The sequence below is a fragment of the Carassius auratus genome, unplaced genomic scaffold (genome assembly GCF_003368295.1).
Source record: "Carassius auratus strain Wakin unplaced genomic scaffold, ASM336829v1 scaf_tig00035708, whole genome shotgun sequence".
NCBI lineage: Eukaryota > Metazoa > Chordata > Actinopteri > Cypriniformes > Cyprinidae > Carassius > Carassius auratus.
Window position 1 is genome coordinate 1 of NW_020526256.1, and position 25337 is coordinate 25337.

Here is a 25337-nt window from a genome sequence, read left to right on the forward strand (position 1 = left end):
GCCCCTAGAACCGGTGTCCAGATATGTTGTTGTATCAACAGATGCCTCTGCCACGGGCTGGGGTGCCATGTGCAACGGGCATGCTGCGTCAGGCTCCTGGACAGGACCCCGACTTCAGTGGCATGTCAATTGCCTCAAGTTGCTAGCAGTATGTCTTGCCCTGCACCGCTTCAGGGCACTGCTGAAGGACATGCACGTTCTGGTGCGTACGGACAACACTGCGACCGTAGCGTACATCAACCGTCAGGGGTGGTCTGCGCTCCCGCCGCATGTCGCAACTCGCTCGCCATCTCCTCCTGTGGAGTCAGCTGATTTGGGAACACTTCGGAGACGCTCAGGTAGACCTGTTTGCCTCTCCAGAAAATTCCCACTGCCAGTTGTCTTACTCCCTGACCGAGGGCACCCTCAGCATGGACGCCCTGGCACACAGCTGGCTGCTGGGCCTGCGCAAGTTTGCGTTTCCAGCTGGAATATGCTACCCAGTGTATTCTGTGTGAGCTATAGGCTCTCACTCGTGCTGGCCTCACGACAGGGTACTATCACTCACACGGGTTCGCTGGAAGACAGCCATGTGGTGTTTTGTAAGGGACCCCATTCGTAACGTCGAACGTGACCGACTGAAAGGGAACGTCTTGGTTACATATGTAACCCTTGTTCCCTGAAGGAGGGAACAGAGATGTTACGTCCCCTTGCCACATCGGTGTTCCGCTGAATGGCCGTGTCACTGGCTCAGCTCCTCAGCAAAGACTTGAATGCGAGTTGCTCGGGTTGATACTTATATACCCACTCTGCGAGGCGGAGCTTGCGATGCAAATTCCGCAGACCAAGGTACTTTGTGTACCATTGGCTCGTTTTGTACCACTCAAAGGTGATTGGGCTCTCGGGCGAGATCCCCATTCGTAATGTCTCCGTTCCTTCAGGGAACGAGGGTTCCATACGTAACCAAGATGTTCCCTTTCATAGGTCAATTTGATGCTGCGGTGACGTCACCGGCTATGGGAACGCTATACCATAACGCCTGACCTACCTGATAGTTGGAATCCAAAGAAAGCATCTGCTCAAGCAGACAGAACCCGGGAGCCAGGAGCCATCCTCACATCCAGACTGTAAAACTTGACAAAAGTGCTCAGTGAGGAACATCCTGCCGCAGCACAGACATCATATATAGAAGGACCACTGAGAAAGCTTGTGATGAAGCCACTGCTCTCGTGGAATAAGATCTAACTCCTAAGTGTGAAGCGGGTGCGCGCGCCTCATAGGCTAAAGATATAGTCTCCATCAGCCAATGTGACATGCGCTGCTTTGTGACAGCATGGCCTCTATTTTGTGTCCTAACAGACAAAGCTGGTTGGACTCACGCCATGGAGCTGTTCGATCAACATAAGTCTTCAGCGCTCTGACAGGGCAAGACTCAGATCTCCTGACCCCGCCTCAGCAGGGGGTAAAGCCTACAAGACCACTTGTTGAAAGTGAAAAGGGTTCGAAGCGACCTAGGGACATAATTAGGCCTCGGTCGCAGCAATACTTTACAGAGCCTGGTGCAAAAATCCATGCACGAGGGCGAAACAGAAAAAGCCTGTAAATTCTCAATTCTCTTGAGGGAGGATAAAGCCACAAGAAGAACTGTCTTTAAGTCAGGATTTTATCCAGTATAGTTACAAAGGGCTCAAACGGATGCCCTGATAAACCTTGCAACACAATGGATAAATCCTTGAAGGAATTATTGGAGGGCTAGAAAAACCGCTAGTAATTCCAACCTGTTTATATGCCAACTGCGTTGTGTCGCCGTCCATACTCCGTGAGCTGAGCGCCCTTGAAATACAACTCCCGAACCAGTCACAGCCTCTCGGGAAGCACAAATCCCCAGCCGAACTCCAGCTAGAAGGAATTCGAATTCGAATTCGAAATCGTCCGATGCGGAAGACAACGGGGTGAAATGTTCCGGCTTATCGCCCACCACTGAAAGGGGTGCATATGAAGTAAGCCCATATGGATTACAGGGGATGCCGCTGCCATTAGACCTAAAAGTCTGAGGCACAAACTCACCGTAACTATGCGACCCACTTGAAGTGACGTACGCATGACATGAGGGACTGAGCGTGCGGGAGAGACAGTCTTGCTGTCATCGCGCGAGAGTCCAAGTTTATTCCAGAAATTTGTGTATAAGCCCAGGCTGTTTAGATGATTAGCGCAAGATCACGATGGGAGTGTGCTTGAGTCTGCCATTGTGCTTAACACCAGGCAATCATCCAGGCAATTCAATACACGATTGCCCTGGAGCCACAACAGGGCCAGAACTGCATCCATGCATTTCGAAAATACTCGATGAGCCAAGGCTAAGCCGAAAGAAGAACTGAATGGTGTATCCGTGATGAATTGTGCGTAACACCCATAGTGAAAATGATGGGCAAGCGCTACCTTACGGCCCATAAAATGTAGTGGTTTTTCAAGCCTCTGCCTGCTGCGTTCCCACATGCATTAACGTCTGAGCACGGAAAGCTCACAGCATCCGTAAGCAAGGAAAGCGCATGTGTAAAAGTCACTACGTTTCGTTGTGTCTAATCCTGAAGCGTATCCACGGCAGAATTAAATCTAACAAAATGAACATCGGGCGACGCCTCTAGTTTGATTACAGCAGCTGTGTGAGCCGTCATAAACAGGCTGTCTTAGTCAGCCTCTTGTCCCTCAACTCTGAAGGCTGAATTGTGCAGAGTGTCTGAGGGGGCGCTTAAGTGATAGCTCGATCCAATGATGCTGCGAGGCAGTCAGTGTTAGAGCATGGGCACTGCAGTGAGAGGGTTGGATGTGCATTAGCGGTCCAACAGCGCTCTCTGATGGAGGGCACGGTCCCTGGAGAACAGGAAGTGAAGCACATGCATCAAAGTCGCTGCGTGTCGTTGTGTATAATCCTGAAGTGTATCAACAGCAGGATTTAATCCAACAAGATAAACATCGGGCCACATCGTGAGCCATTATAAACTGGCCTTCTTTGTCAGCCTCTTGGGCCGTCCCTCAAACTCTGAAGGCTGGATTGTAGAGAGTGCCTGAGGGGGCGCTCAAATGATAGCTCAATCCAATGACGCTCTAAGTGCCTTTGCTGCAAGACAGTCAATGTTAGAGCGTGGGGATGGAGGACGAGAGGCTTTCTCGTTAAGAACTGCCATAAAGTGAAGTAAATTTTGCCGAAACTGTAGCCGTAGGCTATCACGGAGAGAACATGTAAAGGCTGCTAACAAACCTCTCATGAGTGCCTCCTCGTGATAAACCCATTACACGGCTCTTACCTTTCGTTGACTCGTCGCGTCCGCAAAGAGGAGTTAAACACTGCTCGAAGAAAAAATGCTGAGAACGCGAGATGGTTTCCTATAGGGCACAGATGATTCGCTTCCCTGAAGGAATGAAATCTGAGTGAAATAGTGCGTGGCACTCAGGTATCTGACAGTTTTGTATGCTGATCAAAAGTTTGCATCTTCTGGTGTCTCCACAGTTTTTGGTGTCACTTGAAATCTTCAGCAAAGTTTGGATCCAAACTGGAGTACAAATACAAATAATAGTATAGTACAATAGTATAATTATTAAATCTAAAATAAATACTATTTTTTACATTGTTGATGTGTGTTTATATTATATTATATTAACACTTTAAATGCAAAATGCAAATTCTATTGCTTGGAGTTTTTCTAAATCTATTCCATTCAAGCACTGTTTGTAATTGGCAGTAATTTCTCTCATTTTAAAAATGTTATTTAGATGAAACATTTTTTTTTTTAATCTGAAGCACTTGAAGTCCCATTTTTACACCAAATGGACCTACTTTAGCTGAAGCATTGACAATTTCGGCCCTCGTGGGAAGACCTGCGATTCGTTTAAATGGATCATCCTGCCCTTGAGCTCTGGGAGTGTTAGCAATAGTTGCGCTCAACATAGCCTATCCACCTATTTTTCATCTAAGAATGGCCACAGCCATTTGTTAATTCAATTAAATTGGCTTCCATTGTCATTCATAAAAATAAAAAAAGGTGAAAAATATATAATTTGACGTACTGGCTCACGTCCCATTCATTTACCTGAGAGGAAGTTTTTTTTTACCTATATTGCAGCCAGGGGGTGATCGAAATGTTTTGGCAAAACATGTCTGAAGTCAGAATTCAGATAGATCTTTATTACAAAGTGTTTACACACTGGTTTGATTCCATTCCGGCGAAAAACCTAGGACTTGTAGGTTTTTTCGTCTTGACCCAAGGATTCCTTTGGTATAAGACATAAATTACTGTGTAACTTATTTCTGAATATTTACAAACAGTCTGATCGTTTGAGCTTTGTATGCATAAGGTAGGTGATTGCTATCATATTTCTGAAAAATCCCAGGTATGTACTGCTGTAGCTTTGAGACCTCTGTGGGAAGGATCTACACTGCAAGTAAGCTGGAATTCACAAATGAGCAGGGCTAATACAGAAATCCTTTAAATGTAATTAATTATGGCTTTGAATGACACTGGACATAATAATGACAATTTCAAAGTTGTTTTCTTATTGAACTTATTTTTCAGTTTTTGGTGTTAAGTTGAACAAATTTGCTACAGTTTTAATAATCCAGTCTGTTACTTAACAGAATAGATAGTTCCACCACACTGGATTCAGGGTTAGCTATGACCTAATGGTTAAAGAGTCTGACTTGTCTGACCCGAGTCAGAACTATGATGTGAAGATTAGCCCAAAGCCCGGCCCGAGGAGAGTAAAAAAGTTCGAATGCATGTTAATATAGAAACATGCACACAGAATAACACTCATTCAATGCTTCTTTATTGCACTTTGTGTATTCTGCTTATTGTATATCAGTGGAACATACCAACTGGGGAAGACCTAATAACTGAACCATTCACTACAAATACTACAAGCAGGGCGTCACTGAAAATGAGTGTTTGAGTTTGTTTAAAGAAACTGGACCAACCAACTGGACCGGCTTGAACTGATGCACTGCCAACTTCAGCTCGAGCCATTGCTCCAACTCCGGTCACACCGATTTCAGCACCAGCTGAGGCATTTGGGCCTTCAAGATTGAGTTCAGCATGAGTTCCTCCAACTCCTGCTCCTGCTCCTGCATAGGCTCCAACTTTTCCAGGAAGTCCTGCATATACTCCAGCTTCAGCATGGGAACCTTCTGCATGGACATCAACAAAAAGCTTTGTATGAATTTATGCCATTTTTAAATGAACATTAGAAAATTATGAGTTTTACAAGTGGGTTTTAATAAACCTTAAGCTGTAAATTTTGTCAGTTCAGTCCGAGATCTTATTTGCCTACAAAATCCTCCACACAAAGGACATAAAAGGACTCAAAAGAAAGACCCTGCTTCATTTTCATAGCATGTTAGTATTAATATGTATTTTACATATTACTGTCAATCGATTAAAAATAACAAATTAATGAAAATTTTTCTGTAATTAATTCTGATTAATTGCACCTACGTAACATTAAAAATTGTAATAGCTTATATTTTTATAATGCAATACATATTTTGACAATGAAACTCCAAAATAAATTTAGGGACAATATAAAGCCCTGCTTATTTATTTACTTATTCATTTATTTGTTTACACATTAATTTTCACAATATGTGCTCCCTTGAGATTTTCCTTATAATTTTGTATTTTATTTACATTTATGACAAAAAATTTGGTCTGTGGTAAACATAACTTAATGATATGTCATGTTTTGTACAACATAAACTGCACGTGCTCACAGCACAAACATTCTTATTTTTCACAGTCTTAATATTATTTTTACAATTAGGCTATATATATTTTAAAATTGAAAAAATGTCCTCAGCTAGGGTCCCCCTGTGAATCATTTCCACCAGTGCAAATAATAATAAATAAAAAAGTCCCAAAAAGCTGTGGTTTACAGTTTATTTCTAACAGCTGAAGGGAGTTGTTTGGCACAATGTATAGTAAAATATAGATATCACTAAATGTAGTCTAGAGTTTTTTCATTGATGCTAAATATCCCCCCTATTCCTTAAGTTGGAAGTAAGCTTATGGGAGAGACTTCAGTTTCATTGGCCGCTATAGGTAAATTTATGTGTAGTAAACAATGTGTCCTTAATTATGATATCAGATTAAAATAATATGATAGGACACATTCATTGTCAATATCAAGCAGCAAAACAAACAGTTTTGTAAAGCTTAAAATAGCTGGACACAAATAAGACCCATAGAATTTACAAATGGCAACGCCCATTTTTACATCAGGAACAAGATGGATAGACCAATTTTTAATATGTACTTACCATGTCCATGGTTGGAAAGTGCCATTTTAGAGTGTCACAATTTTTTATAATTCGGTAGTTCTTCGATTGAGCATCACAGTTGTCTTAGGTTGAGCTGTGTTTTGGTCAGGGTTGCTGCTTGATTTATATAGGACACCAATGGAAAGTAAAAGCAAAAAGTGAGAAGACCTGTAATGCATAAACACACTACCCCACGGTCATCTTTGTGCTCCCCTTTTGGATCAAAACATATATAAAATCCCCCTCACAGTCATGTGACCTGGTGCCAGGGCTGCACCCTGCCCTTGAGCACTTGAAGTGTTAACAGTAAAACGAGTACAGTATAGCCTATCCACCAGGACTCACATCCAGTTATTTTTAGCTGATCAAAATAGATTATATATATATATATATATATATATATATATATATATATATATATATATATATATATATATATATTTTATGTATTACTTTAATGTATTGTCTTAATTATAAACACACTGGTTTGTAATGCAAATAGTTTCACCATTCACTGCACTTTTTATTATTTTATTTATTAATTTTTTTACCATTTACTTTGTTTCTTGGAAATTGGAAATCTCACATATTATCAGAAACAGTACTTCTGAAGTGAAAAATAAGGCTACTGTATTGAGCCTACTTTATTGAGTGAATTTTCTTTTTTAGAATGTTAGTGATTTACTTATCTATTTTATCTGAATAATACTCAGCAACTGAATTTCTGTCAATGAAGAAATATTGCCTAAAAAATGATGTAGTTACATCTACCAGGTGCATAAGTGGTGAAATTCAACTTGCTCCTTATAGCTTTCTTTTTAGTGCAGAATGGTTAAGGTAATACTTTAAGATCCAAAATCCATTATTCACTTGTGTGTGTGTGTGTGTGTATGTATGTGAATTAAGTCTGACTTATTACTCTTTAAGAAGTAGAAATAAACTGTTTGTCTTTGCAGTGTTCCTGTAGCTCAATTGGTAGACCCATTGCCAGGGTATCAGATAAACATATCTGGAGATACTATCTGATCCTTGGATTTAACTGTAAATCCCCCTATAATGGCTTATCATTTGATACTTGTGGGTAGGGTTACTTTGCAAAAACATATATTATAAGAGTTTAAATAGTTTTGAAAGAGGTGTTTGCTTTTGCTTCAGATGCGTAATGTTTTGCATGTTGTCTGCATGTTTTGTGGTTTGTGTGTAGAGTTCTGAGAAAAGAAGCCATAAAGGGATCATATGATGGGATTTCTAGTTTTTCTTTCTCTTTTGTGTTACAAGCTGTTTGTGAATAGACCAAAGACTAAAGTCTCAAACCCAAAGAGATATTCTTAATAAAAGTTTAAACTCATCAATGCCAAAGTATATTTAACAATTTCACATGCTCTTTCATGCCTAGAAAAGCTTGGGGATTCCCTGCAGAGAATGAAAGTGAAACAGTTCATCCACATAGAGAATTCAGTGTTTGCATTCAGTCCCAGTGGGTGTTAGTGTTAGTCATTCTGAGTCATTAGGGGATTTCCAGTCAATTTAATCAGCCTGGAATTTTCTGGGATGAGAAGTTGTAAATGTACCAGTAAATTACCATTTTGATTCTAGTGTGAACATCCATCCATTCATAAAAAATATGTTTTCAAAAGGCATGTCATAGAAGAATCATTACTGGTTCCCCAAAGAACCTTTTAGTATACAGTTCTTAAAATATATATTTTTTTTAGTGTGAAGACCATTTTGAAGACCATAATCTTAAAATAAATTTTCTTTCACTGACGGGTAGGTTTGGGTAAGGGGATAGAAATACAGTTTGTACAGTATAAAAATAATTTATCTTATGGAATGTCCCCATAAAGATAGAAATACCTGTGAATGTGTGCAGAATATTGTTTAGAAATCTTAAATGCTCTTCCCCACTTCATTCGTAATAAAATAAAAGTTCTTTATTGGTATTGATGGTTCCATAAAGAACCTTTAACATCCATTGAATCTTTCATTTGCACAAAGTTATTTATAGCAAGGCACTGTGTTTGTTTAAATGTGGGTTAATGTTTGAATTGGAGCAGAGATGCACTGATCGACCATGGGTCATAATGAATTGATTGGATTATTATTATTTATTTTTTTTCAAAATCTGTAACGATGTCCTCTTATAATTCTGTTCACGTGGGGTGACAGATTTCCAGACATCTCAGTTAAGCAGCACATTGAGAGTGAAGGTAATGCTCTTCAGTGGCTGATTCAGGAATGCAGGAACAGATATCATGTATTTGACAACACAAACCAGAATAACTGAGGTCAAGTCACAGAGCTGCTCCAGAAGATTGATGGATGGTGGCAGAAAACAGTTTGTTCATTAATTAAGTTTGAAAAATCATGTCACATGGACTATTTTAATAATGTCCATGCTTTGTTTCTGGGTCTGGGAATGTCTAGGTTACATATGGTAACCCTCTTTCCCTGAAGGAGGGAACAGAGACGTGCAGTTTTGGAAATGCAGAATGGAAAGCATGACCGCAATTAGGCATCTTCAGGAGTCTTCTCAGCGAGACAAACACCACTCGATGAACATGTTCCACTTAAAGGCATAAGCATGTCTCATAGGTGGTGCTCTTGCCAAAGTAATGGCGTTCACTACCTCCTGAAGTAGGTTACCTAGAACCTCGGCGTCCCGTCCAGGGACCAGGCATGGGAGTTTTCAAAGGTCTGGATGCTGGTGCTAAACGTTGCCCCGTCTCTGAGTCTGTAGATCCTTCCTCAGAGTAATTGGCCAAGGAGGGGCTGTCGTTAGAAGCGCTAGTTCAGGGAACCAGGTCCAAGAGGGCCAATACAGCGCCACTAGCAAGACTTACTCTTTGTCCTCCTTACTCTTTGCACAGTGTCTGTGCGAGAAGGCTCACTGGGGGAAACGCATATTTGCATAGGCCCTGCAGCCAGCTGTGTGCCAGTGTGTCGGTGCCAACTGCCCCTCAGTCAGGGAGTAGAACAACTGGCATTGAGAGGTCTCTGGAGAAGCGAACAGGTCTACCTGAGTGGATCCAAATGTCTCCAAATCAGCTGGACCATCAGGGAATGAAGTCGCCATTGCTTTAGAAAGCTTGTTGGCTGTACGGTTGAGCCGGCCCAGAATGTGAAGAGCACAAAGTGATTTCAGAACCTTTCCGACTCCAAAGGAGGAGGTGGCGGGCGAGTTGCGACATGTGACAGGAGTGCAGACCATGTTGTCAGGTTGACGTACGTAATGGTCGCTGTCTTGCCCGTTCAGACCAGCATGTGCTTGCCTAGTAAGCAACCTCTGAGGCAGTTCAGAGCAAGGCATACTGCTAACAACTCATTGATGGTTAATGCAGCTGCAGGCCCATCCAAACCCCTGAGACCGCATGCCTGTTTTACGTGATCCCCAGCTGGTGGTGGAGACATCCGTGTAAACCACAGCATGCCTTGAGATCTGTTCTAGGGAAGACCCCTGCTCAGAGGAACATACGATCTGACCACAGGTTGATGGTTTGTCGACAGACCGGTGTAGTGTGAACCCGGTGAATACCACTCTTCCATGCACACCTCTGGACTAAGCCATAAAGCCAGTGCTGGAGCAGTGTAAGTGCCGCTGCGGCTGCCGTACACCCCAGGAGCCTTTGAAAAAGTTTTAGTAGTGCCACTGTCCTGTCCTTGAACATATTCCTCTGTAAGGCACCTTGTCTGTTCGACTGAATCCAAGTCCATATTGAGAAAAGAGATCCTCTGCATCGGTGAGAGTTTGCTCTTTTCCCAGTTGACCAGAAGGTCCAACAGGCTGAGATGCCGGAGCACCAGGTTACTGTGCTCGCACAACTGATCCTGTGATTGTGTTAGTATCAGCCATTCATGTAGATAGTTGACAATGTGAACACCCTGCTCAGGGACAGCCAGAAGGGCAGGACCTTGTACAGATCCAAGATCGGTCATAACCCACCACCTTTCTTGGGTACAATGAAGTAAAAACCTGTCCTCATTTCAGCTGGAGGGACCAGCTCTATCGCGTTAGGTACTTTAATAAATATCCCTCCTGGTGGAATGACCTGCCCAACTCAATCCGAGCAGCTGAGTCCTTAGCCATCTTCAAGAATCTGCTTAAAACCCATCTCTTCCATTTTCATTTGACCCTCTAACTTTAGCACCCACTTTGTTACAACTAACTCAGAGCCATAACAAGCCATAGGAGACCATGCCACGAACAAACAGTACATAAAATACATTTATTGTGTATCCAACAACAAAACCCAAATATGGGGTGTGTGAATGTCAGTATCAGTAGTGTAGGGCAGATGCATGGATGTGTGATGTGTATGAGTGCAAGTGTTGAGTGTAACAGAAGACATAAACTTAAACAAAATCAAATGTGCATCGGTGAAGAATGCTGGCGTCTGCCACCACATTGTCCCGCCCCTTGATATGCCGAAAGTCTAAGGTGTAAGACTGGAAATGAAGAGCCCAGCACATCAACCGTTGGTTAGGTGTCTGTAAAGTGCTAAGGAAAGTAAGTGGATTATGGTCGGAGAAAACTACCACTGGACCAGATCCCAGATACACACTAAAATGCTGCAACGCCCAAATAAGCTCAAGTGTTTCTTTTTCTATGACGGAGTATTTTAACTGATGACGATTAAATTTCTTAGAAAAGAAACCTACAGGTTTGTTAATCCCTCCCCCCCCATCATCCTTCTGCGGTAACACTGCACAAGCCCCAACCATGCTGGCATCCACCACCAGATGAAATTCACGATCCCATCGAGGTGCCACTAGAACCAGAGCATTTGAGATTAGAGCTTTAACCCTCTCGAAGGACTGCTGGCATACCAGAGACCACACATACTTGGCTTTTCCTCTCAGAGGATCTGTTAAAGGTGCGACCACTGTAGAGAAATTCCTACAGAAACACCTATAGTAGCCCACCATACCGAGAAATCTCATAAGCTCCTTCTCTGTCGTTGGTGATGGAAAGTCATCAATTGCACACACTTTAGCATGCACCGGTCTCACCGAACCCTGACCTACAACATGTCCCAAATAGACCACCGTGGTTTTATCAAATTCACATTTTGCCAAATTCACTGTTAACCTAGCTTGAGCTAGACGCACAAACAAAGCTTTAACATGCTCCAGATGCTGTTCCAGGCAATCTGCATATACCACCACATCATCCAAATACACTGCACATCCTTCCAGGTCACACACCACCAAGTCCATTAGGCGCTGGAAAGCTGCTGCCGCATTTCTCAAACCAAAAGGCATGACATTATAAGAGTACAGCCCACCTGGTGTAATAAAAGACGCAATCTCCCTTGCCCTTTCTGTCAGTGGCACCTGCCAGTAACCTTTAAGTAAATCCAGCTTAGTCATGAACTTTGCCCCCCCCCCACTTGATTAACACAATCCTCCATACGAGGTAAAGGCTTAGTGACCGTATTCACTTTACGAAAATCTGTACAAAACCGAGATGTATTGTCTGACTTTGGGACCAAGAGACAGGGTGACACCCAACTAGAATCAGAGGGAACTGCTATCTTATTCTGAACCATGTACTTAATCTCAGCCTCCAAGTTTTTACGCTTCTCTGGGTGAACATGATAACATCTTTGCCTAATTGGCTTTGCCTCCCCCACATCCCCCACTAAATCTATTCTTTAAAAAAAAAAATCTACCTTTCTAATCTTTTGTATTTCTTTTCTTTTAATTCATTATACAATTATATATAAAAGACCTCAATCATTAGCTTGCTCTATTATATCTGTTTTTGTTGTTAATTATTACATTATTTAAAAGCCCTTGCTACGTGTACTGCATTTAAACTGAGACTTGTTATATCACTTATAAATCATTGCACTTTTTGTTGTTTTTGATTGCTTCCATTGTCCTCATTTGTAAGTCGCTTTGGATAAAAGCGTCTGCTAAATGACTAACTGTAAATGTAAAAATCCTATGGATACTGACTAAATATCTTGTATGTGTTTTGGCTTTAATAAGATTTCCCCAATAAATGAGCAGTTGCACATGATTCCTGTACTTTCTGTCAACAAAGCACTTGAATGTGATGAAGTTGTAACTGCAATATCAAAAGTGGGAAGTAATAATTGTCAATAGCACGTGAACGCTGCTTTAACAGCTGACTATAAGATTCGGTGTTTGTCACATTTTCTATGGCTGCAATGCATTAGAAACGAAGGAAAATGGAACAAGGTAAGGTTCAGTTTGGTAAGATGATAAATATCTTTTCTTTTGGATAAATACAAAAACATTCTTTATTGTAAAAGTTGGAATATAATAATTACATAGTCATTTTACATATATTTCATATTTTGAAAGGAAGTTGTAGTTTGATTTTCCAATGTCCTCATGTTTGATTTCTGACAGAAATAAGAGCTGTTGTTCTGGGGTGGCAGAAATCTGACAAAGCCTCAGTGATAAACAGCATTTTAGGTGATAAAGTTGAGCTGGATAAATACTTTGTGAAATCTGTGAGGAAAGATGGTGAAGTGAACGGAAGGAAGATATCCCTGATTAATACTCCATGTTGGTGGGAGAATTATGATTTGCAAGACTCACCAGAGGCTGTTAAACAAGAGCTGGTTTGCAGTGTTTTCCTGTGTGAACCAGGACCTCACGTCTTTCTGCTGGTCATTAATCTCAGTTTGCCTTTTACTGAAGAAAACAGACTCACCATCGAGAAGCACCTTAGTCTCTTTGGTGAGAAAATCTGGAGACACACAATAGTGTTGCTTACTCAAAGAGATTCAGTGAAGAGCTCAGATCTTCAGCGGATCATACAGAGATGTGGAGAAAGATATCATGTCTTTGATTTTGAAAATAAAAGTGTTGGAGTCAAAGATCTACTTGACAAGATTGATGATGTTGTGGCAGCAAACAATGCAAAGCATTTTGAAACACATGATGACATGCTGCTTGACATTCAGAGAAAGAGGGATGAAAATGAAAGAAGAGCAAAAGCCAGACAAGAAAAAGTTCAGGAAAAAGGAGACCTACTGAAAGAAATAAGTAAGTCATACATGTTTATACCAGTCAAACGTTTGGATTTATGTTAATTCGTGAATATTTAGAGGAGTTTTAAAAGTGAAATTCAAATCCAAGAGAGTGTGTCACATGTTTTGATTACCACAATCTTTCCCATACTTCCTTTTGTGTTACTTCAGAGTTTCCATACTGTGATTTAAAAAAATTAAAGGTTAAAAGTAGAATTACTAAATGTGTTCAAATGTCTAACTGGTAGAGCAAATTGGAAACATGCAAGTATCAAAACATTGCTTTAATTATTTTTTTGTTTTGTTTTTTTCCTTAAAGACGCTGTGGCTCCGCTTTCAGAACTAAGAATTGTTCTGCTGGGTTGGATTATGTCTGGAAAGAGTTCAACTGTTAACACCATCTTCAATCATGAAATATTTCCAATACGAAGAACTCAAAAGTGTACAAGTTACACTGGTGTAGTGAATGGCAGATCAGTAACTGTGTTGGACACTCCAGGCTGGTGGAAGTATTTCTCATGTAAAGTCAACCCAGAAAATGCACGGGCTTCAATCTTGAAGAGTGTAGGTCAGTCACGACATATGCAGTTCCCTCACGCCATGATCTTGGTGGTTCCTATTGATACTTCATTCAAGAATGAACAGAAAAGAATCATTACAGAGTATATGGTCGCTTTTGGAGATCATGTCTGGAGACACACCATAGTTCTGTTCACGTGGGGCGACAGATTTCCAGACATCTCAATCGAGCAGCACATTGAGAGTGAAGGTGATGCTCTTCAGTGGCTGATTCAGAAATGCAGGAACAGATATCACGTCTTTGACAATACAAACAAGAATAACCAAAATCAAGTCACAGATCTTCTCCAGGAGATTGATGAGATGGTGGCAGAAAACAGTCTGTTCTCCCTCAATCCTCAATGTGCTGCAGAAGAATACATTCATGATGCTGACACACAACAAGATGAAGACATAAGTCTGGATGATGACCGTGTGCTGAAGTTACTACAGCAGGAGTTTAACAACAGGTTTAAGGAGATCAAAAGTCGACTAAAACACTTAGGGATGGATTTCACTGGATGTACAGAGACCAGAAGTTGCCGTAGCATTTCAGAACCTCTAGACTGTAAGTTTACACACTCCAAGCACCCTCGTTACACAGTGCTAGTTTTATTTTTGCACTTTTTTTATGGCTAGATTCAAAATTAGCTACTGAATTACTTCTCAGAAGACATCTTTAAATTTTAATGAGTTAGGATGTCTTTGAGCACCCTGTGCCCTCTTCTCTCTTTCAGTCTCAGCTGATGAGAAACTCAAGGAAAAGATTAGGACAGAAGGAAGCAGATGGGAAGTAACTTTAATGGACACGTTCTTGAACAATCAGAATCCTGAACCATCGTTGGGTGAGTTATTAAGCTTTTTAAGAATACCTGCTTTCTTGATCTACTGTAGATTTTCATTGTTTGAAGGACATTTTTTTCTTAATATTTATACAGCATAAAATAAAACTAATTAATTTTATTGCCAGTGATCACATTTATTTTCTACCCCTCACATGTTCATATTCACAGATTTACGTGAGAAGGTGTTAGAGTGGCTTCAGAGATGTGATGAACACAGCTCAATTGGATTTGGAACAAGCTCAAACATCAGCAATCTAGAAGATCCAGAGCCCAGAGACAAGACATAAGAAACCGTTTACAGAATAAAGCCCTCTTTAAGTATGTTTTATATGCGTACATACTATAACCGATACAAAGTCTTTGTTCTGAATGTGCTTAATAATTGTGTAAGAAATATGTTAATAAATATGTTAATATTTCTCATTAATAATTTGAATTATTGTATGTTATCTAAAAACTCTATTTTATTATGATTATTTCATGAAAACTGAAGGTAACCTAAATGATTTAAGTCACGTTTAGTTTTTATTTAGTTTGTTTCTGTTTTCCTGAGCCTTAGTTCCTATTTTCTTGGTTTCCAATGTAAGTTTGTTTTCTTGGTCTTGGACTCCATGTCTTGTTTAGTTGCTTATTATGTGCCCTCACTTTCCCATTCCCATTGTTTGTTAAGTTTTTTGTAGCAAAACTGTTAAAAAAAATTTCTCTGTTAGAATTCCCGGCTTTTGTTTTATTTGCTTTGTAAAAGTTCAACTGCTGCATCAGGATCCACCTCTCCTCTTCTTACCTCCCCACTTTAAGAGATTAAATCTAAGTCAACGAACAGAAAAAGAAAATTGTTGGAAACGAAAATCCTCCCATGAATAACTGTTGTATAATACATTTATTTGTTCATTTTTTTTACTGCTGATGCCCCCCCCCCCCCTTTTTGATGAAGTACTGATTAAATTCTGCAGATATAAGAGATAGCACATGGCTTCTTATTAAACCAGGGAGAAAGTGAAGTGAAGTGACCTACAACCAAGTATGGTGACTCATACTCAGAATTCATGCTCTGCATTTAACCCATCCAAAGTGCCTGCGTGATCATCAGTGATCGTTGCAGTCAAATGATCTGATGAATGACGCTACGGCCGACTTATAGCAGTTGACCGACAGTAGAAAGGAAAAAATGAGTTTTCCCATAAATAACTCTCGTTCCCTTACCTCTGGAAACCAAGGTAATGTTAAGTAACTGAAGCGTTTTGCTTCTTAAAGGAGTCATCGGATGCTACATGCACTTTTACAAGTTGTTTAAACTGAAATATATGTGAGCAACCTTTACGTTCAAAGCTCCTTTTGCCCTCGGTGCACTTGAGCAAAGTTTCTCAGGTAGCTTTGCAAGTAGGTTTCTTGAAGCATCTTGGAGATGTTGCGTAATATCTTGTGCCTGCTGCACACATGGTATGGCAGCAAAGTTCCTTGATTATTACACCAGAATTAGAGTTTAATTTATAGCCATATCGGCTTAGAAAATCAGTACACAACGTTACCACAGTTCTGTCTCAGTAATGTCTCAGTTTGTTTCTTCCTGTAATCACAGACAGGTTGATGATGATCAAATCAGATCTCTGTGCGAAGCACTGGTAAACTGATATTTCCTTACTGACACTTCAGCAAAAGATAGATATAACTGACTTTAAACATTTATAGCTGGGGAAAATTCTAGTGGCCTAAGACTTTTGCTCAGTATGTATGCCATACACTCTTGGTTCACAATGTCATAGAGAAATCATTGCTTCACAATTGAAATGGTTCCATATAGAATCTTTAACATCTGCAGAACCTTTCTGTTTCAGAAACTGTTCTTTGTGGTGAAAGAAGGTTCATCAGATTATAAAAAGGTAAGAAAGAGATAGTTATTTAAAGAACCGTTGACTGACTGGTTCTTTGTGGAACCAAAAATGGTTCTTGTATGGCATCGTTATAAAGAACCTTTTAAGCATCTTTATTTTTAAGAGTGTAATAGAAACCCTAGGAATGCAAATTCAATGATTTCACAATGATTTTAAGTTTTAATGAAAGCAAAACTGTACATCTAAATCATGGGAATATCAAATAATAACCCCATTAATTACAATAAGGATTTAATGAAAAAATAGGACATGACATGTCATGTAACATGACACTCTTCACAAACGTAAAAACAAAGATCCATGCACAAATCTTTCATTAACAGATATAAAATACTTTGATATTCAACATGACTCAATTTCATAGTTCCAGAAATACAAATTTATATAAATTTATCTTAAACCTTTTGATGATTTAATCTCACAAATGTTGATATATTAGACTTTTGTTTTCATAATTTGGTAGAAAAATGTTGCATATGAAAATCCAAAGACTTATAATTAAGGTAATACCTGTCCGATTACATGACTGAACATGAGACTTCTGAACCCAGAACAGATACACTGGTTTTTGGACCAATTGAGATTCCAGTTCCCAGGAATTTGGCCTCCACCCCACCCACACCAAAAGACACACCCGTGTCAACTCCAAGCCCGACTTTCACACCAACTGGACCGGCTTTAGCTGATGCACTGGCGATTTCAGCTCGAGCCATTGCTCCGACTCCAACCAAACTGGCTTCTGCACCAGCTGAGGCGTTTGGGCCTTTGGCTTCTGCCTCAAATACACTGTATTCAGCACGAGCTTGTCCAACTCCTGCTTCTGCATAGACTCCAGCCTTAGGAATCCTCTTTCCTGGTTTGTCTTCAAGACCGTGAGCATATTTTCCAGCTTGAGCATACTTCTTTTTTGCAAAGGCTTTTGGTGATCTGTCATATGTATCAATTATGTTTATGGTATCGACTAAATCAACATGAGCTGATGTGACATTCACATTTGGCTTCTTTGTAGTATTGCGTTTGATTTCCCAAGTTTCCTTTCTTAATATTTTCTTATTTATGTCACTTGATATTTTTAGATCTACACTGTGTTTTTTGCCTTTGCACAACTGTTTGGTATGAGGTATGTCAGACTCTTCATCTGCAAATAAAACAAATGAACTTTAATGCAATGCAAGCAGACACAGACATTTAGAAAAACAAGATTTATAAGAATTTATACCATTTTACACTGAATAGTAAGTTAGTTTTACTTAATTTGGAAAGTTTTAAGGTCTGTAGTTGTTAGAGATGGGTAGTAACTGAGTAGCCTAAATTTACTTTGACAACATTTTGTAAAAGTTTGTGGTAGATTTATACTTGGGTACATTAACTTCAGGCAATTTCTAATTAAAAAACTACTTTTACTTTGCATGTCATTCCTTTTACTTTAATTAAGTACTTTTAATGAAGTGCATGCTAAGAAATGCATAGTTTATTCTCATTGAGGGAATGCCCCATTCACAAATGAATCACACTTTTTAGTGGATTCAGTTCAAAGGTTTCATTAAACGTTTGCAAAATCAAAAAAAATAATTGTTTGCAAATCAATTTGAATGATTTGTTCAGTTCTCAGCATGCACTGAATCTCGTAATGAAAATTTTAAGAACACAGAGATCCGAAACAGGATAAAGTGGCCATAATGAATAATAGGTTGATTGTGCAGTTCACATTCAACCTTCTTTGTGAGAAAGATTCATTGTTTATAACAGAACTTTGTGAGATTGCAATGAACAAAGAGGAGTGACAGTTTTTAGTTATTAAAATGAGCTTTGAAGGCTATAATGTATTTTTAGAATTTGCTTGCAACATCTCTTTGTTGGCCACACACTGCAAAGTTGTGGTTATTACAACATATTTAGGAAGAAATAATAATGTGGCAAAGATATATGTGAAAATGTGCATTAAGGCTAAACCACCCTCAATAATTTCAGCAGCATCCTTAATTCTGAAACTGGGCAGGTCATGAGCATTTTTCCTGCATGAGTATTTTTCACTCCAGTTTAGTAAGAAATAATTGTATTCATGCGACGAACAACCGTATAAGTCCAAAAAAACAAAAATTGAGATAACCATGTGACTTCAATGTATGTGTGCCACTTTGTATACAGAATCACTTTGGGGGGTGTTCGCGCGACCAAAACTCTGAATTTAAAATTTTAAAATAGTCTCACGCGGAAAAACCGTTTATGTCCAGTAACGAAAAATGGAGACGCCGGTTGCTTTCATGTCCGCTGCAGACATTAATAGACAAAACGTCGGCAAAAAAAGGAGAGCGAACATGAATGAATGGAAGGACAGGGCAAGGAAGTCTCTGAGGGATGCTGGGAAACCATATGTGAACCGGAGAGGAGAGCAAAAACGAGGAAAAAGTCCACCAAAAGAGGTGAGTGAAAAACCGTATACAAAGTATCTACATAAAGTTAGCGGTTACAGACAGAGGGTCATCGTCTACTACAGTTCATTCATATAGCTCACTCTTTTTAAAGGTTCAAGTCATGTCGTATGAAAGCTGAGAAAATTAGGATTCAGGGGACGTTTTAAACATGTCTCTCTACTCCTCATAATCACGGAGAAATGAATCGAAACGCTTTAGGTGCGTCTGTAACACCAGCCCAGCTGCGTCTACAGTAATGTTAGGCTTTTTTTTTTTTACCATTCATTGATTTTGTTATAAGCACTGCTGGCAGAATTTTATATACATAAACAAACATGTAAATTCATCCCCAATCTTTAAGATGTTTAGAGTAGAATTTGACTGCTTTATGTCTTCACTGAAATTGGTAAAAAAAAAAAAAAAAAAAGATAGAAAAAAAAGTCATTGACGTGTTTAAAATATTTTGATATAATTTTTGGATCCCTGTTACCATTTAATGTAACACTTTGTTTTTGTAATATTGTATGCTATGCTATGTTTGTTACTTGTTATTTAATAAATAATAAAAATAAATGAAAAAAAAGGTAATAATAAAAAAAATGCATTGAAGCTGTTATAAATTCTAGCTAGTAACCTTAATAGCTGCTAATAGCTCTAGTGTTTTATAGCTCAAAAAAACAAAAACGCTAATGTGACTGTTTCTGTTAAGGGAAAGGCGTGCAAGGAGACATGTCCCAGGCAGTGTTCAATACTAACAGACCAAAGAAAACTCCAGCTCTTCACAGAGTTTTATGCTGTCTCTTATGAGAGGCAGCAGGCTATCATTCTCTCTGGTTTGGAGCAGGTATGCTAACTTAAGCAATTCATGACCATATCATGTCAACAGTATGCAATGCATTACAGTGTAGGCCCATAAAATAACCAGTGAATTGAATACTACTGTATGCCTTCAATTCACTAAGACTGCACATGTGCCTGATCACTGATCATCCCAATATGTCTTTTTACTTCTAGCACAAGGTGAGTCGCAGACGACCACGTGGGCCCGACACTGAGAATACTAAGAGGAAGTACACCTTCAAGTACCATGTGCAACAAGGAGGTCAAAGACTTGCTGTTTGTAAGCTCACATTTATGTCTGTCTTTCAACTGACCAACAGTCGCCTACAGGCAAGTTTTAAACAGCCTAGCTTTTTCCGTTTGTTAACTTTTTATTACATGCATGATTTTAATTAGATACATTGTCCATAACATATTTATTTAAAGTTACTTATCTTTGAAAAGGTTATTCAAGAAAAGTTAGGCAGTCAGTCTGAGGGAACAGAGCAGGTAGTCAGGTCTCCATTAGAGGACTTCAGAGGAAAACATAAGAACAGGTAAAAAAAAAAAAAAAAAATCCTGGAAGGACCTCATGCTCTCGTCCTGTTAGTTTTTAAAGCTGCACCAATGTCAGCATCAGTTGCCCTACACCATTCCCTGATCTAATGGTGCACTTGACGCTGGCATTATAGGGCGTCGGGTGCCTTGCCACCCTATAACGCCAGCATGCACAAACTGTAATGGTTAGGATTCAGCTCACTGTTGTTGCCCAGTCAGGAAACATATTTTTGCACTTTGAGATCGATATCAGAGGTAAAGTGCTATGCAAATGTAATGTATGATCCCGGGATTTTGAGATCGGCCAAAATGTCCGGGATTAGGCTTTTGCATTCTACAGTTGCCATTCATTGTGTTTACTGTGGCAAGCAGGATGAGACTGAGGGCCGCGGGAGAACGGCGCAAGGCCGGTGGCGTGATTACTGATGAGCGACACCTGTGAGACGCACCGGTCTCGTATCTCTCACGGAGGAGCGGGAATTTTCTTAGCAATGCTAAAACGCACACATCAATCGATCACATGTTTAGCGTTCATGTAAACACTACATTCAGATTCACCAATCAGAATGAATTCAGTTAGATTGAAACAAAATGTGTGCATGTAAACAATGACAATTTTTGCGTCATCTGAGGATTTTTCCAGACAAAAAATACATAAATCTCTCATCTCAGGGTTATATGAGGGAGGAAAGCATGGTAATTCGAAAATACTACTGGTTTTCTACTAATACAAAGCTTAATGCTAAATCCTGAGAATCCCATTAATGATTGTTTGTGAAAAACAAAATCCTATAGTTTAGAGAAAAGTTTACAATTATATTAAATTTTATTGTCACAGAAACAATGCAATTGTGCAAAACAGACCAGCATAGTTTATTATATTTCCCTTGTTCATGAGTTGTGTTGTTTATTTTTTAGGCCTCATAGCATTCATCCTGCAGTGAGAGAGGGGATAAGAGAGCACATCCTGAGCTTCCCACGCCAACCGAACCACTACTCACGGATGAAGGGAGATGTGGAGAGGGAGTACCTGAGCCCTGATTTAAACCTGCTCCGCATGTTCCGCCTGTACAAGGAAAACAATCCAGCATCCACTACAAAGTTCTGGCTCTATAGGGACATCTTCAAGCAGCAAAACCTCAGTTTTGGGCAGCCAAGAAGTGATACTTGTGCAAAATGTGACGCCCTGTTCTCAAAATTAGTAGCTACTACAACAGATGGAGAAAGGTTGAAGATCACAGCCAAGAGTGAGCTTCACCACCGGAAAGCCGAAAAAGCATACACCCAGTTGCAGGCTGACACAGAGTGGGCCAAAGCCAATGATGACTGCCATGTCATTTGTATCGACATGCAGGGGGTAGTGTACACGCCAAACCTGACACACTCCAACGTGTACTATCAACGGCAGCTGGCCAACTACAACCTCTGTATCCAGGAGATGGGCACTGACAAACCTCCTACAATGTGCCTCTGGCATGAGGGCATCGCTCACAGAGGTTCCATCGAGGTGGCAAGCTGTCTTTTGAAGTGGGCAGAAACATCTTTCGCTCCCCTAGTCCAGGCAAAGGAACGGAAGCTCATCATCTATAGTGACCGATGCTGTGGGCAGAACAACAACTGGCGAGTCCTAAACCTCATGGCCCTACTCATATCTAGAGGGTACTTCAGTCAGATAGAGCAGAAGTTCATGGTGTCTGGTCACTCCTTCCTTCCCTGTGACCGTTCATTTGCCACGCTGGACAAGAGGCGTAAGGTGTCCACACTCCACACCCCCAGCGATGTCGCCGAGATGATCCGTGGAGCCAGGCAGCTGCATCCATTTAAAGTAATTGAGATGAAATGTGCGGACTTCAGGCAGCTCCCTGATGCAACATTAAAGCATCCACCTGGCTTCCTAATCACATCCATGATGTGGTTGAAAGTGACAGGTAAAGAACTAAAGAACTAGACTAAAACTAAACTGGTTTTCTGAGATTAACAGTGTTGGGGATATGTGTGTGAAGGAAGAATCATTATTGAATTTCTTGTTGAATCATGATTTCAGCTACTGATCCATGGTGTGTCCACACAAAAGGGAGCCACAGCCTCTACGAGGGATGGAAGCATTGGCTGATCACCAAACAGAGGAAGAATCAACCACCTCCAGCTCCCTTGTTCTCCACCACGTATGCTCGTGCTTACGAGGACCCTCTGCCCATCAAGAAGGAGAAGCACCGTGACCTTATGAAAATGCTAGCCTACATGCCAGCGGAGGCCCAAGCATTTTATGGGACATTAGAATGTGAAGAGTAGCCTGGTATGTGTAGGTCATGTGCAGGGAAAGGTGGGATATATTGTGTATATTGTGTGAAATTAATCATAAAAGTAGTTGTAGCTTATCTTGTATGTCTTATCTTATGTTGTATAATAGGAATATATAGGTATTTATTTTATTTTATTTAGAACCAAAAAAAGGAAGACGTATATGGTAAACTAGCATATAGAACCAGCATGGAATGAAGATGATGTATGTCTCTATTGTAAATATGTATTGTTTACCATTATTACTGTTTATTGTTTGTATTTATTGTTTATTGTATGTACGGTTTGTTTGTACTGACGTTTATTTTCTGTACTATAAGTAGGCCTATGTATTGTTCATTGTTCGTACCGTATTGTCCGCGTTTTTGTTCTGTGATTTACGTTGGCAAAAAATAAAAAAAATTGAAAGAAAGAAATGCTTAATATTTTCTTTAAGGTTCTGTTACTGTATTAAAACTAAGATAAAGGAATCAAATCTCCAGTGGTTTAAATTGATATGATTAATTGGACTTATACTGTTATTCCACATTAACTGGACATATACTGTTCTTCCACATTCCAGAAATGTAAATTACTCTAACTTTTTATTTTTAAGATTGATACTAAAAAATCCTGTCTCATTAGAATTGGGAAGCTTTTGTTGTCTATCTTCAAGTAAAAAAAAAAAAAAGTAATATAATATTCAGTCCAAATTAAAAAAAAATGTATTATTCAAAAATTTAAAATATGGACTTATATGGTTCTTCGTCTCAAGCCCTCAATTGTCACATAAAAAGTCACATAAATCACTGTTTACACAATTCACACTGCTATCACATTCCTCACTTACTGTACATTACATTGCTTACTTAAATTACTCACTTCTTTAACACTGCTGCCTACTATCCATATGCATCTTTGCTCTTTCGTGTTTTTTCACCTGCCCGAATGCTTTGGAAAGAAGGAGAAAGCGGTGCGCCTAGCATTTTCCTCGGGTTTTTAGGCATGATATGTGAACAGCCCCTAAACGTCAGCTACTTTGCAGCCTTTTTTGTAGTTTATACCACGTCCTCAAAAATCCTCATTTATACGACTTCCTACCCTATGTAGATTTTTGTTTGATGTTTAAATTTCATCTTGGTTGTCCTAATTATTTAATTGCCACTTTATCCTTATGGCTACAATGAATGAATGGTATTTATTTAAATGACACGATAGAATTAATCTGCGCTGAGGTAACGTTCGCCGTGATGTCGATCAAGTTCAGCTGACAAAGGCATAGCTGTCCCCGTCTCTCTGTTTTTTTTCACATTTGATAAAGTCTCTTTCTTGTTGTTAAAATTCAAAATAGTTTTTACATTTATTTATTTATATATATATATATATATATATATATATATATATATATATATATATATATATATATATATATAAAAGAAAGGAAGTGATCTTTTTTATATGTATTTGAAATATTGCATACAGATATTGAGTGTTTAGGAATATTCACATATACACACATATAATATACCACAATTAGTAAAAGAACCATTTTAGAAATAAAAATGCACAAATAAAACCTATCATTAAAAAAGTTTTTTATTGTTAGTAAATAAAGACAGGACTATTAGAATATACTTACCATTGTCGTCATGTCCAGGGTAATTTATACTTCGATTTCCAGACATTTTGGGTGTCAGAAATTCTCCACAGGGCTTTGGTGGAGTGTCGCTGGTGAAGTTGTGACTCGGCCTGTACCGGCTCTCCTTAAACATGGAATAAGGCACCAACTCATGGTTAGAACACAATTGCTTTTGCCCTTGATCACTTTGAAATAATTTCATAGACACAAAGCAGAGGAAGCATTAACTGCTACAATAAACAAATGGAATCCCAAGAGCGTGACATCACATCCTGTTTGGTATAGATTACAAAAAAAAAAAAAAACTTAAGATCCTGCTGATGCAAATATGTCCGTGATTTTTTCAACACAAACACACACACACAAACACACACACACACATATCACTGGTTCCAAGAAGAACCTCTAACATCCACAGAACTTTTCCATGCCATTCTGAATAACATAATTTCTTTAAATGTTGTTTCTCAGTGCATATTTAAACCCCACCTTATTCATTTTTTAAGTTGAATTGGATCTAAGTTATGAGTACAAATTTGGCTTGTAAAGCAATGCCACAGGGGGGCAGACTTTGTTAGTTGAATACAAGTCAGTTTATATATTACAGTTTGTATATCTAGAAGCACAATTATTCTAGAACTACTGTATACAAGTATTAAATAAAGTACAAATATCAAAAAGTTATTTACTCAAGGCAATATCAGCAATGGCTCTGGTGGTGGAGAAGCTCTTTAGGTCCCGAAGTGGTATCTAATTTCGTCCTCTCAGATATTTAAACTAGTGACCTCCCCAAATGATGCAAGCTGGGAACACCCTTAACATCTTGTAGTAGCCTCATTGGTTATCTCTTCTTTCTTCTTCTGCACTCCACTGTAGACCTCATCCTGCAACAAGCCAATCACTTCTTGTTGGGAATTCTCTCATATCGCTATTCTCTTATTAAACATATGCTTAATAAGAGTTTTTAAACATCTTTTCCTTTCCTATCTCTTTGATGGTGAATTCAGCTTCTGCCCACACATAAAACTCAGCAACA

The 25337-nt window shown here is 39.4% G+C and overlaps 3 protein-coding genes across 3 annotated transcripts; 2 read left to right on the forward strand and 1 right to left on the reverse strand.

Annotated features, from left to right (window-relative positions):
* The first annotated feature begins 12168 nt into the window (after window positions 1-12168).
* Window positions 12169-15367, forward strand: LOC113082119 (GTPase IMAP family member 8-like). The gene is made up of 5 exons (XM_026253992.1): window positions 12169-12496; window positions 12671-13312; window positions 13616-14422; window positions 14592-14699; window positions 14868-15367. Exons 1-5 carry the CDS (start codon window positions 12487-12489, stop codon window positions 14984-14986), a joined length of 1686 nt encoding a protein of 561 aa, XP_026109777.1. The 5' UTR covers window positions 12169-12486; the 3' UTR covers window positions 14987-15367.
* Window positions 15368-16958: 1591 nt separating this feature from the next.
* Window positions 16959-25337, reverse strand: LOC113082124 (uncharacterized). The gene is made up of 3 exons (XM_026253999.1): window positions 24991-25337; window positions 24302-24425; window positions 16959-17729 (listed from the first exon to the last, which is right to left on the reverse strand). Exons 2-3 carry the CDS (start codon window positions 24345-24347, stop codon window positions 17110-17112), a joined length of 666 nt encoding a protein of 221 aa, XP_026109784.1. The 5' UTR covers window positions 24348-24425; window positions 24991-25337; the 3' UTR covers window positions 16959-17109.
* LOC113082123 (uncharacterized) lies at window positions 21071-23323 on the forward strand. The gene is made up of 2 exons (XM_026253997.1): window positions 21071-22310; window positions 22427-23323. Exons 1-2 carry the CDS (start codon window positions 21386-21388, stop codon window positions 22672-22674), a joined length of 1173 nt encoding a protein of 390 aa, XP_026109782.1. The 5' UTR covers window positions 21071-21385; the 3' UTR covers window positions 22675-23323.